Source organism: Cucurbitaria berberidis (genome assembly GCF_010015615.1).
Source record: "Cucurbitaria berberidis CBS 394.84 unplaced genomic scaffold K460scaffold_3, whole genome shotgun sequence".
Classification (NCBI taxonomy): domain Eukaryota; kingdom Fungi; phylum Ascomycota; class Dothideomycetes; order Pleosporales; family Cucurbitariaceae; genus Cucurbitaria; species Cucurbitaria berberidis.
In genome coordinates, this window is record NW_024468937.1 from 2,744,797 (window position 1) to 2,769,186 (window position 24,390).

General features: G+C 51.1%; 8 protein-coding genes across 8 annotated transcripts; 5 read left to right on the forward strand and 3 right to left on the reverse strand.

Annotated features, from left to right (window-relative positions):
* Nucleotides 1-205: 205 nt before the first annotated feature.
* Nucleotides 206-1,591, forward strand: K460DRAFT_311901 (arad-like aldolase/epimerase). Its single transcript, XM_040930200.1, has 3 exons — nt 206-678; nt 740-1,013; nt 1,078-1,591. The coding sequence occupies exons 1-3, from the start codon at nt 433-435 to the stop codon at nt 1,440-1,442; spliced, it is 885 nt and encodes a 294-aa protein (XP_040788033.1). The 5' UTR covers nt 206-432; the 3' UTR covers nt 1,443-1,591.
* A 249-nt stretch (nt 1,592-1,840) lies between these two features.
* K460DRAFT_311905 (uncharacterized protein) lies at nt 1,841-4,796 on the forward strand. Its single transcript, XM_040930201.1, has 2 exons — nt 1,841-2,269; nt 2,335-4,796. Exons 1-2 carry the CDS (start codon nt 2,235-2,237, stop codon nt 4,535-4,537), a joined length of 2,238 nt encoding a protein of 745 aa, XP_040788034.1. The 5' UTR covers nt 1,841-2,234; the 3' UTR covers nt 4,538-4,796.
* A 475-nt stretch (nt 4,797-5,271) lies between these two features.
* On the forward strand, nt 5,272-9,021 carry K460DRAFT_416731 (uncharacterized protein). The gene is made up of 2 exons (XM_040937829.1): nt 5,272-6,118; nt 6,167-9,021. The coding sequence occupies exons 1-2, from the start codon at nt 5,594-5,596 to the stop codon at nt 8,642-8,644; spliced, it is 3,003 nt and encodes a 1,000-aa protein (XP_040788035.1). The 5' UTR covers nt 5,272-5,593; the 3' UTR covers nt 8,645-9,021.
* On the forward strand, nt 8,974-11,127 carry K460DRAFT_109719 (Glucooligosaccharide oxidase). The gene is made up of 3 exons (XM_040926541.1): nt 8,974-9,153; nt 9,218-10,466; nt 10,524-11,127. Exons 2-3 carry the CDS (start codon nt 9,321-9,323, stop codon nt 10,974-10,976), a joined length of 1,599 nt encoding a protein of 532 aa, XP_040788036.1. The 5' UTR covers nt 8,974-9,153; nt 9,218-9,320; the 3' UTR covers nt 10,977-11,127.
* On the reverse strand, nt 11,100-12,610 carry K460DRAFT_376890 (Zn-dependent exopeptidase; the record flags this gene model as incomplete). Its single annotated transcript, XM_040934928.1, has 2 exons — nt 11,100-11,211; nt 11,283-12,610. The coding sequence occupies 2 exons, from the start codon at nt 12,608-12,610 to the stop codon at nt 11,100-11,102; spliced, it is 1,440 nt and encodes a 479-aa protein (XP_040788037.1).
* An 821-nt stretch (nt 12,611-13,431) lies between these two features.
* K460DRAFT_109736 (uncharacterized protein) lies at nt 13,432-14,586 on the forward strand. The gene is made up of 3 exons (XM_040926542.1): nt 13,432-13,582; nt 13,637-13,697; nt 13,753-14,586. The coding sequence occupies exons 2-3, from the start codon at nt 13,692-13,694 to the stop codon at nt 14,455-14,457; spliced, it is 711 nt and encodes a 236-aa protein (XP_040788038.1). The 5' UTR covers nt 13,432-13,582; nt 13,637-13,691; the 3' UTR covers nt 14,458-14,586.
* On the reverse strand, nt 14,450-17,255 carry K460DRAFT_311919 (uncharacterized protein). The gene is made up of 2 exons (XM_040930202.1): nt 16,400-17,255; nt 14,450-16,353 (listed from the first exon to the last, which is right to left on the reverse strand). The coding sequence occupies exons 1-2, from the start codon at nt 17,068-17,070 to the stop codon at nt 14,715-14,717; spliced, it is 2,310 nt and encodes a 769-aa protein (XP_040788039.1). The 5' UTR covers nt 17,071-17,255; the 3' UTR covers nt 14,450-14,714.
* A 1,322-nt stretch (nt 17,256-18,577) lies between these two features.
* On the reverse strand, nt 18,578-24,382 carry K460DRAFT_337718 (chromodomain-helicase-DNA-binding protein 4). Its single transcript, XM_040931019.1, has 2 exons — nt 23,829-24,382; nt 18,578-23,640 (listed from the first exon to the last, which is right to left on the reverse strand). Exons 1-2 carry the CDS (start codon nt 24,159-24,161, stop codon nt 18,874-18,876), a joined length of 5,100 nt encoding a protein of 1,699 aa, XP_040788040.1. The 5' UTR covers nt 24,162-24,382; the 3' UTR covers nt 18,578-18,873.
* Between the last annotated feature and the right edge of the window lie 8 nt (nt 24,383-24,390).

Consider the following 24,390-nt stretch of genomic DNA (forward strand, 5'->3'; position numbering starts at 1 on the left):
GAAGTGGCTCTTTAACCCGATGAACATGCTCCCTCGAACGCCGTCGCAAACGCATATGAGATTTGGACTCATAAAAAAACATCGGCATCAGCTTACGCCACGTCATTTGCGACGACTGCGTTACGAAGTACCGAGCTTCGCTGTAGTCTCCGAGCATCTACTGACCCCGCTATTTGCCCCGCATTCAGTTAACAAGTCCTGGCCAACCATCGCACCGCAGTTTGATGTACTAGTCTCATAAGACAAAGATTAGGATTATTTTACGGTGGAGCAACTTGGTAGTTTAGTCCTAGTGGCTATAGGGCGATGTTGTGAGGGTGTAGTTCCGAGGTAGCCGTGCGGACTACCTTGGTGGGTGGCCACTTCTACTTCTTCAGTTCATTCCCTATCTTCAATTAAACCTCACCCATTCTTTGAACACCTCCCTTTACTATGGCTCCTCCGTCGGCGATTGAGCCTCAAAATGGCGACGAACAGAAGCCTAACACCACCGCGCCCCTCGAGCCCGGACTAGATGAAAGGACGGGAAAGTTGAAGAACTTCAAGTTCCCGAGTCCGCCGAAGTTTGATGACCCGTATAAGGAGCGCGCATATCTGAAGGGCCGGCTCGCTGCTGCATTCAGAATATTTGGCAAATACGGATTCGACGAAGGCGTAGCCGGACATATAACGCTGAGGGTATATTCGACTACGCCCTGAGGGCAAATGAGTTGACAATTGGAGGTGCTGACAGTCCTAGGATCCCGTGGATCCGACCAATTTCTGGGTAAACCCCTTCGGCGTGGCGTTTAGCTTGATCAAAGCATCTGATCTTATCCTCGTGAACCATGCCGGCGAGGTAATCGACGGCGGAGAAGTCCGACTCCTGAATAACGCCGCGTACATGATCCATCATGCAGTACATTCGGCGCGCCCGGAGGTAAACTGTGCAGCACACTCACACTCCATCTACGGCCGTGCCTTCTGCGCCCTTGGCCGGAAGTTGGACACGATCACACAAGACTCTTGCGCCTGTAAGTAACGTTGGTGTGCGAAATACACGTGAGACGTTTACTAACGTCTTACCTCAATCTTCAGTTCACAACGACCATGTATTGTACGAGAGCTTCAATGGTATCGTCCTAGCCGAAGAGGAGGGCAAAAACATAGCCAAGGCCCTCGGCAACAACAAAGCCGCGTTACTGCAGAACCATGGTCTGTTGACGGTAGGCAAAAGTATTGAAGAGGCAGTGTTTTGGTTCATGAGCCTGGAAAAGTGCTGTCATGCGCAGCTCCTGGCAGATGCGGCAGCTGCTGGGCGAGGTGGCGAAACAGTGAAGATTGATGAAGAAGACGCACAGTACACGCACAAGGTTGTGGGAAGTAACATGGCCGGCTGGTTTTCTGCGAAACCGTTGTTCGATGTCATTCACAAAGAGACCAACGGGGATTATTTGGAGTAGGAGGACTGGAGAGCCTGCCTGTATCCGTGGGCTGGGGGATAATTATTACCAAAGTTATTCAAGTATTTGCACCTGCTGTTAAATCGAACTTTGATATAGATGTTTGGGGGTCCCCGCACGACTCGTTGCAATCCAGTCATTGACAGAACAAATGCACTGTGACCGCCAGTCTTTTTCGATAAAAAGAAACCTGAAACGTCAACATGCAGAGTAGTCACAGGCTAAACCATGGCATAACATTTAGGATACTTAGGGTAGACAAGGATAGAAGAAGTCTCAAGTAGACGATCACATGCTAATTCAGTGTACTACTAGTCGGGCGTCCAAGCTCCCAGCCCCACCAGCTCTCAGTAAGTCCGGTAGCGGACGGAGAAACACTATATGCCTTTTTCTTTTGCAGCCACGTGCATAGAGAACGCGTCGAGAGGTTCGCATGGAGCGGTAGGTGGTGCAGGTGATGTGGCCGGATATATTGATGGACCACAGGCATCGCAAAACAAATCCCAACCCCCTCATCACCAAGAGAAGTTGTGGGACGCCATTGTGTCATAGCTTTCTGCGGCCCGCAAACTTCGAGGTGGACCCTCTCTCTCCCTCTCTCTCGCACGCCCTCTCCAGCAGTCGACTGCTTGCAGCATATTAGTTTCTTTCCGTTGACGCTGTTCGAGAAGTTGTAAACAGTGCTGTTGCATTTCTCGGTTCCACAGACGCTGGGTGACATCCTGTATGCATGTATAGTAGTACAGGCTCCCCTCACAGCTGCACCCAAGGCGGCAGCTCACATTAGTGGCCATGCCCAAAGGCCCCGCCGTCGTCTTTGTCGCCAGGTACGTCTGTCTAACACACACCACAGCTACATATGCCGAGCCACATGGCTAACACAGTCCAACAGACATGGCGCTCGCCTCGACGCCGCCGACAAGACATGGCATCTTACCTCGCCGACGCCCTACGATCCTCCTCTTACTTACGGCGGCTGGGCACAAGGGAAAGCGCTCGGCTTGCGGATAGCGGCCTTACTCAACCAGAGGGATGACGAGCAGGCAGAAGCGGCAAGAAGTAGTCCCAATAATGATTTGGCGAATCTCGAGTTTAGCAAGCTGGATGCCTCCAGAGGTGGAAGCGCTCCATCAGACGGCCTGCAACGGCCGAAGAAGAAGCGCAAGATTGTCATACACTCAAGTCCGTATCTGAGGTGCGTCCAGACGAGCACGGCAGTTGCAGCGGGCCTATCTCAGTACCAGCATCCCACTACAACTACACCACATTTGAAAGCGCCAACGCCGTCAAAGGACAGGAAAAGTCTGCTGGGGAACTCTCAACCAGCGAAATCACCCCGCTCCAAGTCGCCCTATCTGCTGCCCACGACTATCGAGCCATTAGTCGACCGTAACCTACAGGTATTTCCGAAACCATACACGGGTCCAGAGAAGACTTTGTTGCGCATCGATGCTTTCCTCGGCGAATGGCTGTCGCCAGACTACTTTGAAGACATTACATCACCTCCAAACTCGACCATGATGGTGGCAGGAGCGAAGGCAGACTTGCTGCGAAGAGGCGACTATATACAGGAGCAGCCAAACACGCACAGTAGCAAGGGCCATTTCCCGGGCGGTTGGGTAAAAGGTGGAACAACCACCAAAAATCGCCAGAGCACTGAGAATGCGAACCTTCCGGCTATGAGCAGCCTGGCCCAGCCCCCGCCATTCAGGGAACGTTCAAGCAGCTATGCCAGCGGCATCACCTTACAGAAGACGAAATCGAGGGAGGCGGCAACACCGCTTGTTGTACCATCACCACATAAATCAAGTCGCATCTACGAAGCACCCGTTCCTTCATACTTGGTCTCTCCTGCGGATCCGATACCACGTGGGTACTTCTCTCATGCACGAGAGGCCTGCGTTGAAGTCGATTTCCAATGGGATAGTATGCGCGCACCGCAAGACTGGGGCGATGGTGGGGAATATGGCGATGAGTGGAGCACGATGCATAAGCGCTTCCGCAGAGGATTAGCCGGTATGATGCAATGGTACAGAGAACATGGTGCAACACCTCCAAAGGATCGGTTCCCTGGATTCATGTTCAAAGTCTTGTCGAACAAGTCCCCGCCACCTATCTCGCACTCGTCCTCGGACCCTTTTCCGACATTGAAAGATGAAATAGATGGCGACGACGATGAGGAGCTTGTGCTGGTATTGATTACACACGGTGCTGGCTGCAACGCTTTACTTGGTGCCATCGCGAACCAGCCTGTGCTCATAGATGTGGGCCTCGCCTCGTTGTCTATGGCTGTCCGCAGAGCTGAACCTCGAAAGCCATCCGTGTCTACCATCCACGAACGGCGTCTCTCCGTTGCTGACCCTGGAATGACAGATACATACGAGATGAAGCTTCTCGCTTCGACTGATCACTTGCGGCCTGGAGTTGACCCCTCAAAACCACCACAAGCACAAGTTGGCTCTCCGGCTGTGGTAGCAAGTCCGTCAATCGACTCCCGGCGGCGATTCAATGGAACTCCGACAACCAACAGCCCTATGGACTCACCCTTTGCTCTCGGGGAGCCTCACAGGAGTTGGAATAGTTCGCTGGGTAGTGTACGAAGGACCATGAGTTCTGGATCCAACTCAAGCTACATGCATGGGCACCACAGAACCAGTGGTGCCGCATCACCATCGACGGGTCTTTGGTCTGGATCTCGGACTCCAATTGCAGACGCATATAACGACGGTCGCTCAAGTCCAGGTGGGGACATGGTGCTCAACTTCTCGAATCAAGCACCCAAACCAAAGCCTACCGCTGCCGCTGCCGCTGCCACCACTACGGCCATCCCAGCTTTAGATGGCACACCCGAAGTGACAAACAGACTGAGTAAACTGGACTCCAAAGAGGAGAAAGAGAGGCATGACAACATCACTCCACTGGTCAAAGCTCAGGGCGGAACAAGCAGTACCACCACGTCCAGTCTCTGGGGTGCGAAGGTGCAACCGAAGAGCGAGAATAAGCTATGGGGGCCGCCGAAGCTACAAGGTGTACATGAGCATGGACGAGGACCGAAGAGGAGGTGGACAGTCACGGAGAGGGAGGAGTCGCTTTGATTTTTGAAGCCACACTGGAGGCCCTGGAAGCTTTCTACAGGAGGCTGTCCTTGCATGGCGTTTTGGTCTGGGATACTCTACTCTCTACTAATGTTGATGACTTAACGTATAAGTGATGAGCGATGGGGTTCAGATAGCTGGCTCCTTCATTCGCAGGCGTCAGATGTTTAGCGCTGCATGGGTTATGAGCATTTCATGAACATGCATATGGTGATATATATCACTCTTCAGAATCGTTAGCAATAAACTCATTGGGCATTTCTGACAAGACCTTGTTGTTCATATTGCGCATAGTGGGTCCACTCGCCGAAGCTCACCGCAATCTCGAACGAATACAAACAGACTAACCAGACTCCTCAAATCTATTTGTAGAGCAGACTCAGAATGAAATACAACCAAGTCCTGCTAGAAAGCCGGGAGCACTCCCGAGGTGCTTCGCAGTGCGACTAGCGCTCACATGATCAAATTGGAGGCCCGCCTGTCACTGTCGACCGAACCAATTAGCTACTCGAGGAAGGCCGGCCCCTGCCGCGACTAAAACGTTATTCGGCGTTTTTTTCCCGCGCTATACCAAGGTCGCCTGCAAACGTTGCCATGTTAAGCAGCAAGCGGCACGCCGTTGGACTGAAAACTGGTTTGTGGTCTTCGGTACTGGAGGAACAGGTCGGAGTGGCTCTTTCTATTCGGCAGCCCCGGCTCCTGGTAGCCCCGCTTCCCTAATCTTGCTCAACAACAGTTCGCTCGTGCTTTTGCTTCGCATCAGTACCATCTACGTCGACGCGCCCTCGACTGCTCTACATCCTCAAAGCATGCATTCGCCATAGCCAAGTGCAATCTGGCTTCCCTTTTCGCCGCCCGTGAATTGAAGAGATACTGCTCCAGACGGACCCCAGCACGGTGCAGAGTGAACGCAAAGGCTGAAGATTCACTTTTAGCTGTCGCGCTAGCCCAAACGCTACGTGCCTGGCCCTCCCCATAGCCCACACGCGTCTCTATATCTCGAAAAGGATCCCTTATCGTCGATGCTGGGCATGTACATGTCCCGCGGACCTTTCAATGCAGTCCGCCACCGGCCAGCGTGCGCCCTTTTTCCCCAGGGCAGATACAGTACTCCCGTTTAAGCACGACCCGCCGTCTCCGACCTCGCGGCCTACCGTGGTTGCGCCCATTCTCGATGTTGAACATGTCGACTACGCGCTCAAGCCCTGGTCCGACGAGTTCGCCCGATCTGTCTATCCAGAAAAGGACGACAACTGGGCGCCGGCAACCATCCCCTTGAGACTAGAATGTCCACCACATTGTGCTACGGATCGCTATCTGTTCCCCACCTTGACACGCAATGAGAGACTGAGGCTGACCATGGTGTTCTATTACACGCGTGGCGCCCTCGACGACCAAGAGCTCCTGTCTCGCCTGCAAGAAAAAGTCCATCTTGCTAAGGAATCCTCAGGATGGGACTTTGTAATCGCTGGCCTCCTTGACCACAACACGTATACTCGCGTGGCCACTGTTGGACTTCCGCTAGCAATTCTACCGAGGCGTGAAAGTACTTGTGCACATACAGTCAACCAACCACCAGGCGTACGTATCGCACTGTAGCGAATGGCTGGCTTCTGCTAAACCGCCCAGACACTCTTCTCATTACTCGATATGCCAAAAGACTGGCGGTTTGAGAAGTCACCACACGTCGAGAAAGGTGGCCTTCGTGCATATGCCGGCGTACCACTACAGTTCGAAACCGAGTTTGGCGAGCACGTAGCGTTTGGCTCCATCTGTGTCGCCTCAAATTCGGTACAGGGGCCGCTCTCAAAGACTCAGCAAAGAACACTAGCTCGACTTGCCGACTGGATCGTTGCCGATATAGTTCACAGCGCGAAAGCCAAACGACAGCGAGACCGGAGGCGGATGCTGGAGATGCTTGCCAAAGCCCAGAAACTATGCGACGACGATGTGGACATGACAAAGGCAATACCGGAAATGCTGCAGGAAGCTTACCCGGGCACGACTGTGGGTATCCACCAAACGACTAATGGCCAGATCATACTCGACGGAGGCACAGTGTTCAAGACGGCAGACCTAGAGCATGGTTTGTGGGAAGATACCGAGCAATTCGACCATGTTATCGAGGAGCTCAACCATCTGGACATGGGTACATCTAGGGTGGTCCGTGTCATCTCTACGCAGTGCGCAAGCCAGCGCGTACCCACATTCCTCGTGGTGGGATGCAACGACTTTCGGATGATTTTCGATGATGTCGACTCGTGGTTTGTGAACATGTGTGCAACCATTTTGTCCCGTTATTGGCAAAGTCGCTTGCTGAAGGAGGCTTTGAATGTGAAAGAAACTTTTCTACGGGGCATTACGCATTCACTACGAACGCCTATTCACGGCATTCTAGGCTCCGTCGAGCTTCTGACAGAAGAATTGAAGTCGCTAAACGTGGTGCCAATGTCAGCTACGACCTCGCCTGGCACGACTCCCAACGTTGAACAATTAGATCCATCCGTGTACATCCGGACGATCAGAACTTCAGCGCGGGAGCTTATAGCAACAGTGAACAGTTTGATCAAGCTCAACCAATGGGCGGACATTGCGCAAGCGGAGCGTCACACTGCATTACACACAGTCGGGGAGCTCGAGTCCGCCTTACTAAACGAAAGCTATGCGGCAATGCCAGAGAAAGTCTCTAGCAGACCATCCGTTCTCATTCACCATCACTTCCCGCCGAATCTAAACATGTTAGCGTTCGATCTACGCCTATTCCTTGACAGTATCCAGCCGCTGGTAACAAACGGTATTCAACACGCTGAAGGCGGTGTAGTGGCCGTCACCCTCTCCGTGTCCCACGACTACTCGTCGCTCATTGTCGATGTCGAAGATAACGGTCGGGGTATATCCTCATGCGATCACGAACGTATTTTCAACGCCTACGAGAAGGTCGATCCAAATACCGCAGAAGCTGGACTTGGCTTAACGCTAGCTTGTAGATCTGCGCTGCTCATGAACGGCACCGTTTCGCTTGTATCCTCTCGTCTTGGAGGAGGTTCACACTTTAGAGCCATCTTTAGTGAGCCTATATGTGCAAGCTCATTTCCTCCCAGTCGTTCAATCAAAGAGAGGCTTATTCAGCTTCCACCGATATTCGGCAGGATGTCTTTCGACTCAAGAACATCTCCCCTTGGCCGGTACTTCAGCAAGTACCTTACAGTCCATGGATATGTCGAATCTGAGACTTCGAACAGTTCATTGTTGGTCCTCGACTTCACGCCCAACCTGGCCGAGCTCTACAAACACATATCACAAATCAGTAAGGGGCAGGTCGCCATCTGCCTAGTTCCCGAATCCGCATACTTATTCGACTTTGACGGTAAACACATTCAAAGACAGGATAATATCGTGTATGCCCGAGGGCCCTTTCTGTCGACTACGTTTGAGGAAGCCTTACAGGAGGCTGACATGATACTCGCGGAGTTTGGATCTGCAACAACAGACCCAGAAATTCGCCCCTATGACAGTGTACCTTTTAAACCCGCTCCAGAAGTAGCATTAATCATAGACGGCCTAGCGGAGCTATCGCCTCAACGAGGCTCAATTTTCCCACAAAGCGTACAGTCGGAACTCGAACAATCAATACAGACCCTACACATCGAAACTGAGCCCTTGATACCCGTGGTTCTATCATCACCAGAATCGAAGCAACCAATGGCCCTCCTCGTAGACGACAACGCGATCAATCTTCGCCTTCTTAAAATGTACTGCAGCCGTCGCGCACTCCCCTACCAAGCGGCCACCGACGGCGAACAAGCCGTTAGCCATTTTCTCGATAATCGATCACCCGCCGACAACCCGCAACAGCCCATCGAGTTGATTTTCATGGATCTCCAGATGCCAGTCCGCGACGGCATCGAAGCGACGCGGCAGATCCGCGCGCTAGAAGCGGAGAACGGATGGAAGAAAAGTGTAATCTTCATTGTTACGGGCCAGGATTCGCCGTCTGATCGGAAAAATGCAGAAGATGTCGGCGCAGATGGATATCTTGTGAAGCCTGTTGGGCCGAAAGTGCTCGATAGGTGGGTGAAGCACTGGTTTCCTAATGCACGAGTTTAATGATTGTACGATATACCCCCCAACTGGATTTCCTAGTTTGACATATAAAGAGCGGTAGACATGGTTTCAATTCATGAGGAGGCTGAGATAGGACGTGCCGGGTGCTATTAAGCTAGTGCGACTTCGGTGTCGCGACTTCTTCCATTTCCCATAATCAAATTCTTTGACTGGAAGGGTATAATATATGCCAGTCTCTTTCTACAGAACATATCATGCAAGACGTAGAGAAACTCTACCTCACTGCGCGACACCTCGTACATAAACTAGGAGAGCAGTCATTCCGCGCACTTCTTACGGCCTTAAATCATTAGAAACCAAGCAAGACCGTGTTTGACATTTGGAAAGGTGAGGTTACCAAGTCCTTTTACGAGGCTTCTTGTGAGGAGGTTGTAGACCCACAGCGCCAAGGCAAGTGCAAAATAGCTGGGCAGATTCTGTAGCTGCGGATTCGAGTCTGACAATCAAAGATTCTTCCGCAGTTTCTTTGTAGGATGGTTTAATGGATGCGGGTGAGTGATTATGTCAGCGCGACTCTACTTTAAACGGACGACAACTCACGCCGCAATACAATAGTGAGCAGCAATGAACCCCTACAGTAGTAGTTGGGGCCGATCGAATTTTGACTAAATGAATCCCCGCCCGCCCTCTCTGCTGTTTCCTATCAACAACGCCCATCATGCCCTTCTCATTGATCATGTCTACTCTTTACATTGCCCTCATCACATCAGTTTACATCGTTTACCGCCTTCGCGTCAGAAGCTCGCAGACTCGAAAGAATGCGGGAGCGGAGACGTCTATGTCGTTGGATCTTGAGGGGAGCTTGTCTGAGCCCGCACAGCAATTGAGGGCAAAGCTGATGTCAGCACTCCCCGAAAGTATCATCTCGCCGGAGAACGCCGCATCATTCAAGCAGTCAACGAACTCGTATTGGGACCAGAAAGCGTGCGAAGTTCGACCGTCATGTGTCGTCCGACCACGTGATGTGCAGGAGCTATCCCGAACCGTGAAGATATTGAAGAGCGAATTCGATCAGCGAAGGAAAGAGTCCAAGATTTCAGAGAGTATATTGGAAGGTATCTTTGCTGTTCGAGGCGGTGGCCATTCTCCCGTTGCTGGCGCTTCGAGCATCAAAGGTGGTTCGCTCATCGACATGAGTCTCTTCAACGAAGTCACACCGTCAGACGACGGAAAGAGTGTCATCATTGGAGCTGGATGCAAGTGGATTCAGGTTTCCAAAGTTTTGGAAGCGAAAGGTCTCGCGGCCGTAGGAGGCAGAAACTCCGCCGTTGGGGTGGGCGGTTTGATACTAGGTGGCGGCCTGTCGTTCTTCTCGCCACGCTTCGGATTCGTTTGCTCCAACATTATTCAGTATGAGATTGTGCTTGCCAACGGTTCCATCGCTATAGCTTCAAAAACGCAGAACTCTGACCTTTGGCGAGCACTCAAAGGCGGCTCGAATAACTTCGGCATCGTCACACGCTTCACTGCGCACACCTTTCCGTCTACTGACATTTGGAGTGGGTTTCTGTACATTTTTCCATTTGAAGCACCAAAGGTCCTCTCAGCATTCCATGAATTCGTTGATAGAGTCGTTATCAATGATGAAGGGAAAACACACGACGAGTACGCCGCCGGGCCACTAGCCTGCTTCACCTATCTCCAACAACTCGGCATCCAAGCCATCGCTGTAAATCTCGTCCACACCAAACCACCTATGGGCGACAAGGGGTGGGCTACGTGTTGGCAGAGCTCAGCATTTCCAAAGCTCTGGAGATTTTGGAGCACATGTTCTGTAAAAAGCTTGTCGAGTGCAACGGATGAGGTGAGCGTTCTGAATCCACCTGGCCGACGACAGGAATTTGCTACAACGACTAACAAGAACGACAAGGAGACACTCGAAGCTACACACAAAGCGTACCGCGATGCTATTACTTCTATCCGAAAGCACAATATCAAAGCCATGTCATGGACACTCGTCCTGCAACCCCTTCTCCCAGACTGGGCGCGCAAAGGCGACCCCAACCCACTTGGCCTTTCCTCGTCGACCAACGAATCCTTGGTCAATGTCAGTTTCACGGTGAACTGGGCGCTTGCTAAGGACGATGGACTTGTACAATCTCTCACGCGAATGGCGATTGAGCAGATTGATCGTTTTGCAGTAGGCAAAGGGACGGCGCATCGATATAGGTATTTGAATTATTGCGGCAGTTGGCAGAAGCCGTTTGAGGGGTATGGGGAAAAGAATGTTGATTTTCTGCGAGCTGTGAGTAGGACGTATGATCCTGAGGGACTTTTCCAATACGGCTGTGTGGGCGGGTTCAAGTTGAAGTAGATGTTTGAAATTGCATTTAGATTGATTTGTGCATATGGAGCTTCACGTCATGTTAATTTGACTTGTAATAAAAACCCCTTAGTCATCTTGACGGCGTCATCGTTCATTCCTTGTATGTCAGCGCTACTCGAGCCCAACGCTAATAGCAGCCAACGCCCAGTCCATGAATCCGGCATTCGTGTCCAGGATATTCTGGTTGAACTCCGTTAAGGTGGGGTAGAAGTTAGTCGAGTATCTAATCAGAGAAAGTAGCTAAATTAGTAATTGATTTCGCAAATGTATCATGTCTTCTGGGGCAGTACTTACCCAAACTCCATGGTGAAACCGTATACTTTATTGACTCCGCTCTTCGCCCAGAACCTGCTGAATGCATAGTCGTCGGTTGCACCGGAGGTAGGGTACAGGCCTACGGCTTGCATAGCATTGTAGGATCGGCCGCCCACTGCTTTCATCGCTGCAACGGTCTTGCCAGCTACGTTCTTGACGTTCGCCGCGTCGGCGGAGGGAATGTACTCCCTGTACACCTGGTCGTTGACAACGCCGCGCTTCCCGTCGTATGCTGCGTTGAGGAAGTTCATCGCAGTGCTGGTGCTCTGGTCGTCGTCGTCACCCCAACTGTACAGCAAATCCCCAGCTGCGGAATGGATGTCCATGAACCAGCGGATCTTGGGGAAGGAGTCGTAAACCGAGACGTGGTTCTTAGTCTCTGGCTCCGAGGCAGCGGCTGTGCCGTAGAACGTCTCGGAGCTAGGCGATGTAGATGCTGGTGACTCAGACGCGTCGAAGTATTTCCTGAAGTTCCAGAGAAAGTCGAAGTTTCGATTGATGTCTACGCCGATGGAAGTGCCGCTGCTGCCGGAGCGGGTGTTTCTGTTCTTGCGCCATAGGGAACCGCTGGATTGATCGTATGCTACGCCATCCGGGTTCACGAGTGGGAAGAAGACAATTCCTGCGTTCAGCACGCTGTTGACTTGCGCGTTGGTGTACGTCTTCCTTCCGTATGTCAGGCCGCCACCCGACTTTTTGGCAGCGAGAAGGTCAGATATCCAGTAGATGAGTTGATCTGGACCTCCCCGTTCACGGGCGTGCACGCCTGCGCTGAGATAGAGGTGGTATTTTGACTTGTCTGTGCCAGCGCCAACGTATGCGGCGATTTGGGTTGCGCCGTTAAAGGTCCTATTCGGCAGTGTAATAGTAGTGACACCGGCATTCTTTGCGAGTGCTTGAACGGCAGATGTGATCTCAGCGACGTTCATCAAACTGCTGATTGTCGAGCCCGCAGCCTGAGTTCCAAGGCCAACAGGGGTAACGGTGCCGGCCTTGAAGCGGTCCCCGGTTCCGATGGGTGCTGTTGCTGCTCGTTTGGTCAAGTCTGCTCTGTGCAGCGAGATCTCTGGTACAGCCTTGTACTCGTTTTCGAGGTGAGCAATTTGTTCCTCGGTAAGAAGGGCATGCAACTTGAAGTGGCCATCCTCAGTAGGATGCGCGATTGCTCGACATCCAAGATCGTAGGTGTCGTTGCGGACAATTTCAAGGAAATGCGCCGCGGTTGGTGCTTTCAGGTGGACAGGTAGGAGATGAGCAAGCACAACGGTGCTCTGAACAAGAAGAGCTGCGACAAGAGAGTACTTCATGATGAAGATGCAGTGAGCAGGTAAGGGAGGACGAGAGTGAAATCCGAGCTCCTTTTAAAAATGGTGGGCATCAGGCTTCTTTACATACATCCCTATCAATTTTTGTCCTACGTTTGACCTTCTTCCAATGGGCAGGTGATCTACTAGTCCAGATCTACAAAATAGAACCAAAGTCGGGTGTAACACTAATACCTCATTACGATTGGCCTACTTCGGCGAATTACGCTGGCGCTAAGCTCTCCGCCTTCTTCTTTGGGCCCCCTCCGTTAGCGACTCCTAAAGCACCTGCCCAGGTAGACTTGAACATGTCTGGGCGTGGGTAAATTTTTCTTCCTGGATGCTTAGTCCTGATAACATATAGTAGATGGCGTCAAAGTGCACTCTAGACTGCATACGCAAGTACCGTGGCGATTGCCCAGCTAGCTAATCGTTATCTCGGTAGCGTCCCAGCACCCCTGAAAACACAGTCTGCTCAGTTACGTACTGGAGTGGATTGTAAATACCAAATTTCATTGCCAAAGCCGGTCTTTGAGCGAGCATGATGAGCAGGTGCTTTTTAGTACTGAGAAAAGAACGACGTGGCTTACTATCTGTACGTAGTCCTGACAACCGCATGCAACTGTCCTGTGGCGACACAATGTGATCGCAAACCAGTTCCCGTTGGCGCCATATCTTTAAGGATCTGTACAGTTTGCTGTTGTACCAACTACCTCTATCAATATTATCTATATGGTGGGCGACTGTTTTGCACCGGTCTTGGCTCGTCAGTCGTGTTCAGGTTGATGATTCGTGCCGGCGGCTAGACAAGATAGGAAGGTGGAGCATCGATGAAAGTCCCGAGAGGAACACAGGAAACCTTTCGGAATAAAAACATTTTAAGCTGTTGTTGCGTGATCGACGAGCGTAAAACGGGAGTGGCCGGGCCCCGCAATTTAGTTGGCGATCAAGCACGTGCTTGAGTGAATGTATCAGGTTAGTAAGCTAAGGCTGCCTAATCATCAAACAACAAATTCAGACGCCTACAAGACACGACTTAATATGGGGTTGGAGCAAAACTTTTAAGAGCAAGTTGATAATAACAATGATAGTAGGCAAAAGGTCCCAATGTAGCCTGTAAGCACTGCTAAATTTCGATGAAGAAGAACGCATTTGAATATTTCCGATCGACCCCATCGCAAAGACCTTCCGCAGCAAATGCATCCCCACGCAGAATTTATGTGTGCCCGCCGAACGTCGCTTATAACTCCAGCAAAGATGTCACTAAACGTATCAGTTTCGACACCCTGACCATCACAATATATGGCTGGCCCTCTCGCGGTGGCCTGATAACACTTGAGGATGCCTCACCCGCCGACCTCGACTTCCTTGATTTGGATCGGAGGAATCCGGGCATGTTGCGACACGAACGCCGCGAAGAAGAAGACGCGTTCTGCCAAAAGCTGCTGTTGCTGGGCGCAAAGTGGTGGGACTCAAATGCGCGATACTCGCTGTTGAATAGTCCGGACGTGAACATAGTCGAACTGGACGAGAGCTACGAGCCGTTGCCAACGATGCGGGAACGGCACTGGATCAGCGTGGCATGGCCTACTACGGGTGGACTCGTGGTCTCTGAATTTGGCACCAACATGTGGGGCGTCGAAATTGAGGTTGAGGTTGTTCCATCAGATGTTGCGAGGCTGCGATTGTGCGTAAGCATGGATGAAAAGGCCCACGTCCTGAAGGAGAGATTCCAGGGAAAGACTTGGAGTAGCGTGGAAGACTATGAAGGTAACGCATTTATCGGCTGCTGGGGACTGAAGAAGACGGGAGAAGTTGGAGAATTCCAGGAGGTATGGCCAGAGAATTGAAGAGTCTAATTGATTGCTAATAAACCTGCACACGAACTATGATGGATGTTGCAAACGATGATTATGCTTTATTTCATACCTCAACATCTAAATAAGCGCACATAGTTGTATATCAAACATCTATGCGCTAACCTTGCATTGTGTAAACTTTACTATCTTGATATCAGCTCCCCAAATAAGCCTGTGAGTTTTCGTGACTCAACCCATGTCACAGGGATGACTTTAAACTTCTTTACCCAACCTTTTGCGGTTTTCTCTTATCGATATGCTTGACCTAAGATAGGTTGCTCCGCTAGCCGGGCAGTGAAGGCGCAATGTCTAACATTCTGTTCCTCTACGCCCTCACTGACATCACCCCATTGAACCTCCTGTAACCACGGCTCAGTTTCGTATCGCTTCGTATGACAAGCTGCGCTGATGACAACACTCATGCTTGTCTCCCCAAGTTCCGTCCTCAGCCTCCGGAACACACTTACACAAACAGTGACGACCATCATGACCAGGCTAACCGCTATCAGCGACACCACGCCCTTGGCGCTATACCCAAGTCTGACAAGCTGATCATTGGGGTCAATCTCCCTGTGCGCGTTTACGCCATCAATGCGCACCATGAAGAAGCTCTGAGAGCAGAGCCAGTGAAGCATGGCACTACATCCCATGAGCGGAACCGCATATCGTACGGGCAGCGTGAAGATTTGACTATTGCGCTGCATACCACGAGGTCGCTCACTGACTCGCAGTCCTTTCTTGACTTGTGTTAAGCGATCAAACTCTTGTGCGACAAGTAACTTGCTCCATATGTTTGTATATACAACATATAGGAGCGAGAAACCAAGTTGCGGGATATTGGCGATGAGGAGCGTGGGCACGATGCCTGAAGAGCCGGTATCGTCACCTTTAAACGAGGCGAGGGACTGTATATCTGGAACGCCGAGACCGTTGGTAAATGCGAAGCCTTTGGCGCCATCGATGGCGAATGATAATGCTATTGAGAGAACCAGGATATAAAATACTGAAATACCGATAGTGGTGCAGAATTCCGTCGTGTTCGCACCATTGAGCCAGCGCGGACGACTCCCAGTGAAGATTTGTGGTTCGTAGGGTGTTTTGAAACCATGCTTACGCACCTGCTTCGAAGAGACCAGGCACATGTTCTTGGTAGTTGGGTCCTCTTCCTCCAAGAATGAGGCGATGGCATCACCCAGTGTGCGGAGGAAGCGGTCGGCTGGGCGCCAGAAGACTAAGTAGCACAATGTGAGGACTTTGATAACACCGAAAACCACGACAGCTAACATGAGCCACGCGTTGAACTGCAATTGGCAAACATCTGGAGAGATCCGTGCAAAGCAGTGGCTAATGGGATTACCGAACACCGACCACTTTCTGCCGGAGTCGGAGCCATCTATGGCCATTTTTAGGCTACAACGATCTTGACTAGTGTTGTTGACGGCTAGGAGATCATAACAGATCCAATGGAAGGGGTCTTGGTTCGTGTGGACTTTGTCGAGAGTGATGGAACGCTGTGGATATCGAGTCCACAGAATAGGGGAGTCGGCATCTGGGCGAGAAGAGACTGCGACAACATCACTGTGGCCCCTCAAAAACCCGGAAGAGTAGTTTTGAATGCACTCCCGGGGATCCATACGTACAAATTCCGCGTTCCTGGAAACACTGCGAACATCCTGCAGGAGCTCAACTACCGCAGACACGTTACGGACATCGAATGGACACACTTTGCCGTCGCATTCTTCTTTTGAATAGACCCACTGCTCGAAAAGGTCGGGTGATACGTTTTCTGGCGAAGGTCGAAAGTTTGTTTTCTCAATGTAGCTTTGATCGATTACAGCTACGGCGTACTGATTTGCTTGGCTTGTTGTGAAGAACACGGCGTTGAAGCTGTTAGGGTCAGCATAGACCAAAAGCAGCACTGCTGAGGACTTACAAGAGATGGAAAGGCAGGCTTGTCAGAACCAGTATTCCCCAAATCCATGCATTCCTTCTGCGCACATGGAACAAATTTCTTACGCTCGATGTCCCTATCTCGACCCACTTGCCTTTTGTATGCGCAGTGTCGACTTCCTTCCTTGTCGGTGCAGTCATACCTTGCATACCGTATGTGGAAGCGCCAAGAACCAATGTTGATAGCACGTTCAGCGCCGCATGAATTCCAGTGTTAGCGTTCTGTACCATACCGCACTCTCCGGTCATGACTGTTGCGGTACCCCTATATGTGCTGTATCTATCGAACAGCCATGCATAGACTGCGGCATTGACAATAAGTGCCACCAGGCTAAAGACGAAGGCGCGTAGGAGGCCTGCACGCCAACCAGCAACAAACGTGTCGTAGAAGGAACTAAACAAGCGTGTGTCAAAACGCCGGTGCTCGTGCTCTTCGAACCGCTCAACGAGAGTTTTGCGATGCGAGACAGTGTAACCGGCGGTATTCCATGCTCCTGCTGCATATGCTGTATCTGTGTTCGCGGGATGCACATTGCTGGTAATGTCGCTTTTAGCGTCTCCCATGGCTTGGGATGGATACGCTGATAGTGTGATCTCTTGTGTCGTCATCGGGTCTTCACTTGGAATTCTTGTGAAGCGCCGTGGTAGCCTCATAGCTAGAATTATCGAAGAAAATGTCTCTGCATGTGACAATAACCAAGGGGCATCCCGTTACGACCCTTATGTGGACACCAAAACTTTGGAATGCAACCGAACACAGAAAGGCCTGACTCTTGTAAACCAACAATCGCTAAATGCAAGACAAGAAAGACAGGGACAGATAATGATGAAAATGTTGTGCGACCGTGACAAGGGGAGATCGAAAGTAAGCAGGGGATGGAGTGCGGCCCCCAATCTTGACCCACTCGGAGGATCATGCACTAGAATCATTTTGGGTAAGGCGTATATCAGCCTTGCGCTACTAAGCGTCAAGGAGATATATTATTCGCTAGAATCTGGGACGGTCACCGTACGCTACTCGTGGACGTGTCATGGCTGTTATAATTTTAGGTCAAGTGGTGAAGTTTGCGCTTGCCAGTTCTTCAGATCGCTAATGTTGATGCGTTCTGGAAGACCCCTCCTTCACCCATCGCAAACCAGACCCTACACCCCGGTTCTGCGCTGTTCGTAGGTTGCTCTCGTCGCCGAGGCGGGAGAATACGAGCAGCAATGTTGTATGATGTCAACGAGCTAAGTGCTTGTTTAAAATTGGACCTTGACCCCCTTCCCTTTCTTTCTACCCTTCTTCATGACCCCCAAAGATCATTGTCGAGAGAGTAGAAAGTTCGTTCAAAGGCCACCTCAGATGAAAAATTGACAGAAGGAATAGCCGTGAATTGCTAAAAGGACAGGGAGAAACCACAGCCACTGGAAAAACAAGCTACGAGAATCTCCAGGCCGTGTAGAGGTACTGTGGCGTAGAATTAGTGATGATGTTGATCAACCTTCGCAGCATTTTCATCGCATACAGTGCGTGATCGGGTGGATCAGGAGTATGAGTATCCCGTTATCCTCTTCCCTGTTCTTCTTCTCTTAAAGCCTTGAGTTCCGTGTCCTCAAATTGTTGTTCAGGTCCATGATATTGCTTTAGGTACGAATGGGAAGAGACATAGGATAGATTTAAGGCCAGTCGTTTTGTATGACACTGAGACGCCGTTAGGGTTATAGAGGTGAATATGAGGCTACGATTAAGCTAGCGCACTCTATACACAGTGAATCTTAAGAGATGGATAGAGTAAGGTAGCTAAATAAGCTCGTGTTGAAGGTGTTCAGGTACGATATATGAGGTAATGAAGCCTGAGAGAGAGAGAGAGAGAGAGAGAATATATAGTGTACTAAGAGAAAGCACTCAAACTAGCAGGCCCTCGGGACGTGCAAAGAGAACATAAGCCGATGAGAAGGAAACGTTTCCATGTGAGGGAACGAGATATCGAATTCGAAAAGCTCAGCTAAGAGGGTTCTGATGGAAGTATATCATCAAGCTGTCGCTAAGCACTATACCGTGTAAGAGTGTGGCGATGTTAGCGATGTCGCTGTCTGGAGCGATTCTCGCTCTTATCTTCATTGTCAGCCCACCCCGTCCAATCGTCAACTTCACACATGAACACAACATAATCGATATCTTGGGCATCATTCGTTGTATAGATTGATCTATCTAATACACATGCATGATATCGCCACCGGGGGATCTGTCTGAATGACTGATCCAACTCCAGTCGCATCAGATTGGCGAAGCTAACTCCGAATCCCTCCAACCCAAAACGCCATTTGCAGGTCAGGCAGCAGCCGGTGAAGGCTGCATTCTGTAACCCACCAGATTGAAAGCAAATGCATGAAGGAATAATACACAGCAAAGAGTCATAACAGCCCTCTGCGAAAAAGAGTTTATCGTTTCTCAACTCTGTTTGGCCGCACCTTCTAGCGCTCAAGGAACCCGCGCAATGCACTCTCTACGTGCTCATCTTCGAAAGTGCCTTGAGCCTGCATCTGCATCGCGTGCTGCTGCTGCGCTGATCGATCTTGGAGATGACTTCCCACGCTCCCTGGTGCCGGATTGACCGGTGAAGTATGAACGTTCGGCACATCCCGGCGAGGTGGGCCTGAAGGATACGTGCTCTGCGGCAATACTCCATTTCCCTCCGCAGCACCTGGTAGCGGCACGTATGACCGGAATTGATTCTGACCTGGATTCGGGTTCTTCGGCGGCCAGCCCATTACGGGCGCTGGGAGCGGCACGCCAGTCTTTAACAGCGCGGCCTTCTCTCGATCCTTCTTTTTCTGCTGCACCAAAGTCCCCTTCACCCCCCTCAAGTACTTCATTGCCAAATCCACCAACTCCTTCTTCTCCGGCGAGTTCTTTAGTGCATCTAACATCTCACGGACCTGTGTTTCAGACTTAATGTGTGGGCATGTGCGAGAGTGTCCAAAGTGCGCGAGTCCGCAGAGTCCACAGTGTTCAACGCCCGCTACTTTGAGATCGCATGCGCCCTCGGGGTGGTTCTTGAGGCACGCGCTGCAGATTCTGTTACTAAAGGAGCCGTAGGTAGGCTCGAGAGGGGAGCGGACGGGGAGATTGGCGCGGCGAAACGGTTTCACTGTGCTGCTGTTATTTTTTGGTGCCTTTATCGCTGCCCGGGCTGTCCGGTCTGCTGGAGCTGATGCGGTCTCGATTCTGAATGGCGCAGCTTGTTTGGTGGCGCTGTGTAGGGCGAGAGTGACAGGAGGAAACTTTGAAGGTGACTTGAATGAGATGTTGGACGCAGCTGCGCCATCTTGCTTGTACAAGGTGGATTTTACGGTCGTAGTACTACGACGTTGCACATCGCCGCCGAGTTCTTTTGCAGCATCACCATCGTCTGACGCATTAGCGTCTGGCTCGCTTTCCTCCTCAGTGTCGGCTTGGAAGTCGGTGTCGCTCTCTGAGCTAGCTTTCTTCTTGCGTCTCTTGTCTGGCTTTTGCATTGGTGAGGGAATCGTGTCCTCAAAGACGTCCTCTCCAACAACCGACGCAGTCTCAAGGCCATCTTTCTCCGTGGCATAGTCGATATTTGCTTTAGCTCGCCTACCTCTACCCATAGCCTCCGCTCGGGCAAGTGCTTCTTTCGCTGCCGCCGCTTGACGTTCCTTGAGGATCTTGTCCCAGACGCCTGGATCAGGAGCGACCTCCTCATCCACAGTATCAAAGTCCTCTTGTAGACCACCTTTGTCATTTGCCCAGATACGAGCAAAGCTGAATTGGGACTCTGCTGAGTCGTCGTCACCGCTCGTCTTAGTGTTCTCAATTTGACTGCGATCTAGCAACTTATCGATGGAAGCGTCGTCAAAGCGAATATCGTGATCTGCACCATCGTCCTTGAAGAGCTCTGCTGCGCCAAACTTGAGAATCGACTCCACGTCATGGTCTTCAATCTCTTCGGTGCTGTTTCCAAGCTGTTCAACGACAACGTGATCAAGCGCCATCTTTTTCCTGCCCATTTGCATAATCTTCTCCTCAACCGATGCCCTTGTCGTAAGCTGCAGGCATAAAACCTTTTTCTTCTGTCCAATTCGATGCGCTCGAGCAATAGCTTGTATATCTTGATGCGGATTCCAATCAGGGTCGAGAATGATGACGGTGTCAGCAGTAGCGAGATTGATACCAACACCACCAGCTCGAGTAGAGAGCAAAAAGGCGAACAGCGGAGAGTCGGGTGCATTGAACTGGTCGATTCTCTTTTGTTTTTCAAGAGAGCCCATTGTGCCGTCAAGGCGCTGGTATGCGAGCTGCAGACCGTCCATGAAATCTTCTATGATGTTGAGCATATCAAGAAATTGACTGAAGATAAGGACGCGATGCCCGCGCTCCTTGAGCTTCGGTAAGAGGATTTCTAGCAGACTCAGCTTGGCGGAAGCTTCTACTAAGTTGCGGTGTGAGACAGCAGCAATGTCAGTGCGCTCCTCGATCTCACGACTATACACAAAAGGATGGCACAGACACTTGCGTAGTTGCATGAGGATATTGCTCAAGTTGGCTCGTTCCTGCTGCTTCAGTGTCTTGTCTGAAGTAAAGAGGGCCTTCAGCAACTCGGGGCGCTTCGACAGGATGGACTTGTAGAGCTGCTTTTGCAGGTGACTCATGGAGATGGGCAGGATAACTTGACCCAGTGGCGGAAGAAAGGTCAGCACTTGAGCCTTAGTTCGTCGAAGGATATAGGGTCGGATTTTGGCATGAAGCTCTTTGATGTTTTCCGACGTCATTTCAGCGTATTTCTCTTCAAGCTCAGCAGCATTGATGTTCTCATCCAAAAAGTGAAGCAAGTTGAAGAGCTCTCTGGCGTTGTTCTGCAAAGGCGTACCGGTTAAGAGCAGTCTGAAGGGGGCCCTCACTGAGGTTAGGGCCGTGTATAGTTGACTCTTGTCGTTCTTCAGTCGTTGGCCTTCGTCGATGATAAGACCTGCCCAGCTGACGCTACGGAAGAACCTCCTGCAGCTATCATCAGTAGCAGCTTCATACGAAGTAACTACGATGTGGCATCGTAACTCCTTTGTACCTTCAGGGAACATCTCATATTTGTAGGCCATGTCACGAGCTTGAGATGACCCGAAGTATGCGACAACGCGCAGAGATGGCGCCCATTGCTTGATCTCGCGCCTCCAATTGGCACAAGTAGAATTGGGGACAACAATAAGAAAGGGAAAGCAGTTGTGCTCTTGAATCAGGGTCGCCATGAAGCCAATAACCTGAATAGTCTTGCCAAGTCCCATCTCGTCGGCAAGTATACCATTCTCTTGACTGTGCCATCGGCAATAAAGCCAGTTCAGACCGTCGACTTGGTACTTCATTAGTTCTCCGCCGACAAGGTTGTCCGGTTGCTTTTCCCGCACAAGCTTATCAAATGGCGTGTTACGGGTCTTTTCGAGACGCCCCTTCAATGGGCCTTGCTTGGGATACCTGATGTAGCGACCAGCGATCCAGTCATTGTAGGCAGTGACGAAATCCAGCCACCGGTCGCCATCTTCTGATGTAGGTACCTTCTCCCATACCGCATCCTCGTAGCCGAGGCCCTTGTACTTTATAAGGGCTTTATCTACCTCTTTGATCCTAGCCTTGTCGATCTCTTCACTACGGACCTCCACGTAGCTGGTGTATTTGATGTCTAGGACAATGTCGATACGTAGAAACTCCTCGGGTATAGCGTCCTCGGTTCGCATCTTCGGTCCGTCCTCGCGCTTAAAGAAAGCTTTTCGCATGGCAGAAGCAGTGACACCCCATGTCCAAGCTCCGGAGTACCAAGCCGCGCGGAAATAAGACTGGTTCTCCCATTTGATCAAGTACTGCTTGTCATCTTCGCTGACAAGATCGCACGAGGTTCCAGGGCGGTAGGTTTCGACATCTGACGGTCGCCAGGCAATTATGCCTCCAACTTTCTGGTCCTCCGTGTCATCGCACTCTTTGCACAGCCACTTTCCAGAGTACTCTCTAAAGCGCTCATCTGCCATCTCCTCGTCGTCACGATTGACGTCCATTGCATACTGAGACAGGGGCGGTAAATGGTGGTAATGCCATGCTCGAGAGCATTTGGTACAGCGAAACAGTACGTTATGAGCGTTATTGATGAGCGTAGAAGGCACGTCAACGATCGGGTCTTGGCCACCATTCTCCTCTCGAAGTTTCATTTCCTGCTGTGTCGTCTTGCGATGCCGGAAGGGTTTACAAGAAGCACCCTGTTGGACGCAATCATGGCACCTGGACAAATCAGGGGCGGTAGCATCTTTTTTCTTGTAGAAGTTAATACACCGCTTGCACTGCAACACAAAGCTCTCGTCATCGACCTTGGTGACAAGATGATCACGACTGGATCGGTTTCCTAAGCAGTTCTTATGGTATGCGAGGGAGCAGCCCTGGCAGTAAATGAGAGGCGCAACGTTGGGTCCGTCAAAGCACACTTCGCAACCTTCGGCGTGGCGTGATCGGAAAAGGTCGCGTCGCGGGAGTGTTGCAAATACCTCGCGAACCACAGCCACTTTCTGTGCGCTCACCTTGGGTACAGAGTCTGATCGGTAGATGTCGTCCATAGTAGCCTCTTCCATATTATTGGTAGCACGTGTTGATCGATCAGATTGACGCACACCGGTTCTAGGCATTTTCTCTAACCTCGAAGTGGGTAACGTGCGTCTCTTCCGCTTCCGACCCGGTAGTATGTCCGAACGCAGGATGTCAGAAGCATCAGAGTCGTCTGTATCCTCTTCTTCCTCCTCTTCATCATCGTCGTATGCTTGCACAGGCATTGGCTGTCTGGTGGAGCGACGGGTGGGTTTCCGTACGCCTTTGCGCTTTCGCCCCCGCTTCTTACCTCCGTCTTCGTAGTCGTCGACGTCCTCGCTTGTAGAGAGCTCAACGAGATCGCTTTGTCGTGACCGCGTCCTCGATGAGCGTTCTCTATCCGAATCGCGCTTTGCTAATGTATGGATGCGACCATTGCGCGGCCTTCGTGATGTCGAAGCAAGCTCGTCCTCCTCAGAGGAAGAAAGCGCAATGGTCGAGATGTCTACGAAGCCGTTATTTTGCGCCTTCGAAGCCCTGCCACGGAGCCTCATGTTCTTCTCGTCTGCACTGGTGGATGTAGCGTTCGGATCGTCGTCTGGCTGGAGGCTCTTCAGTGCTTGTGGACCACCTGGTAATTCTAGAAGCTCGTCAAAGTTGATCTGAAGATGAATTAGAAATATATCCTAAAAATGTGGTGGTGGCGGTGGTGCAAGTAGAGCTTCGTGGGAAGATCGAGCTTATATATTCAAGGGGATCACCTCGTGTGGCTATTGCCTTTACACTGCCTTTACCTCTGACGCTAGAGAGTTGTACGGCCTTACTTATGTACAATGGAACTTTCACTCACCACTTTGACTTTGTCGCTCCAAAGCCTAACTTCATACAACATCTCTCCCCTCCTTGTAAACTCGCGTATGATACCCTCTACCTCATCTTTTGGTTCGTAGTACGTGTATTCATTCTTATTGCGGACTGGGGATGGGCGCACGCACAACGCTCTTCGCATTTTGCGGGAACTTCCGACCTGGGAATGGTGTTCCTCGCCTCCCGATCCATCGTCTGATATGAAGTCTCCCGGCGAGAACGATGCTGGCTTGTTTGAAGAGGTCGCAGTTGACTGGCGACCGCCCTGTTTCTTAAATGCCGCCATAAGTTCGGCACCATCCTCATCGCTACTCATGTTGATGGATTTATCGTAAGCTCAATCGACGCGTGGTATAGCCGTCCGCCTATATCGAGCTCATTGAGTGGACGGTCGCGAGTGAAAGTGGGCCGGTGCCGACTTCAGTATCGGCGCGGAAAGATTTGGAGGTGTGAATCCGAGTTAAGAGAATGCGACGGGGAAATTTCAGGGCGTATGGCGCGCATCGGGCATTTAAAGACGATAAATCTCGGTGAATGTTGGTAAT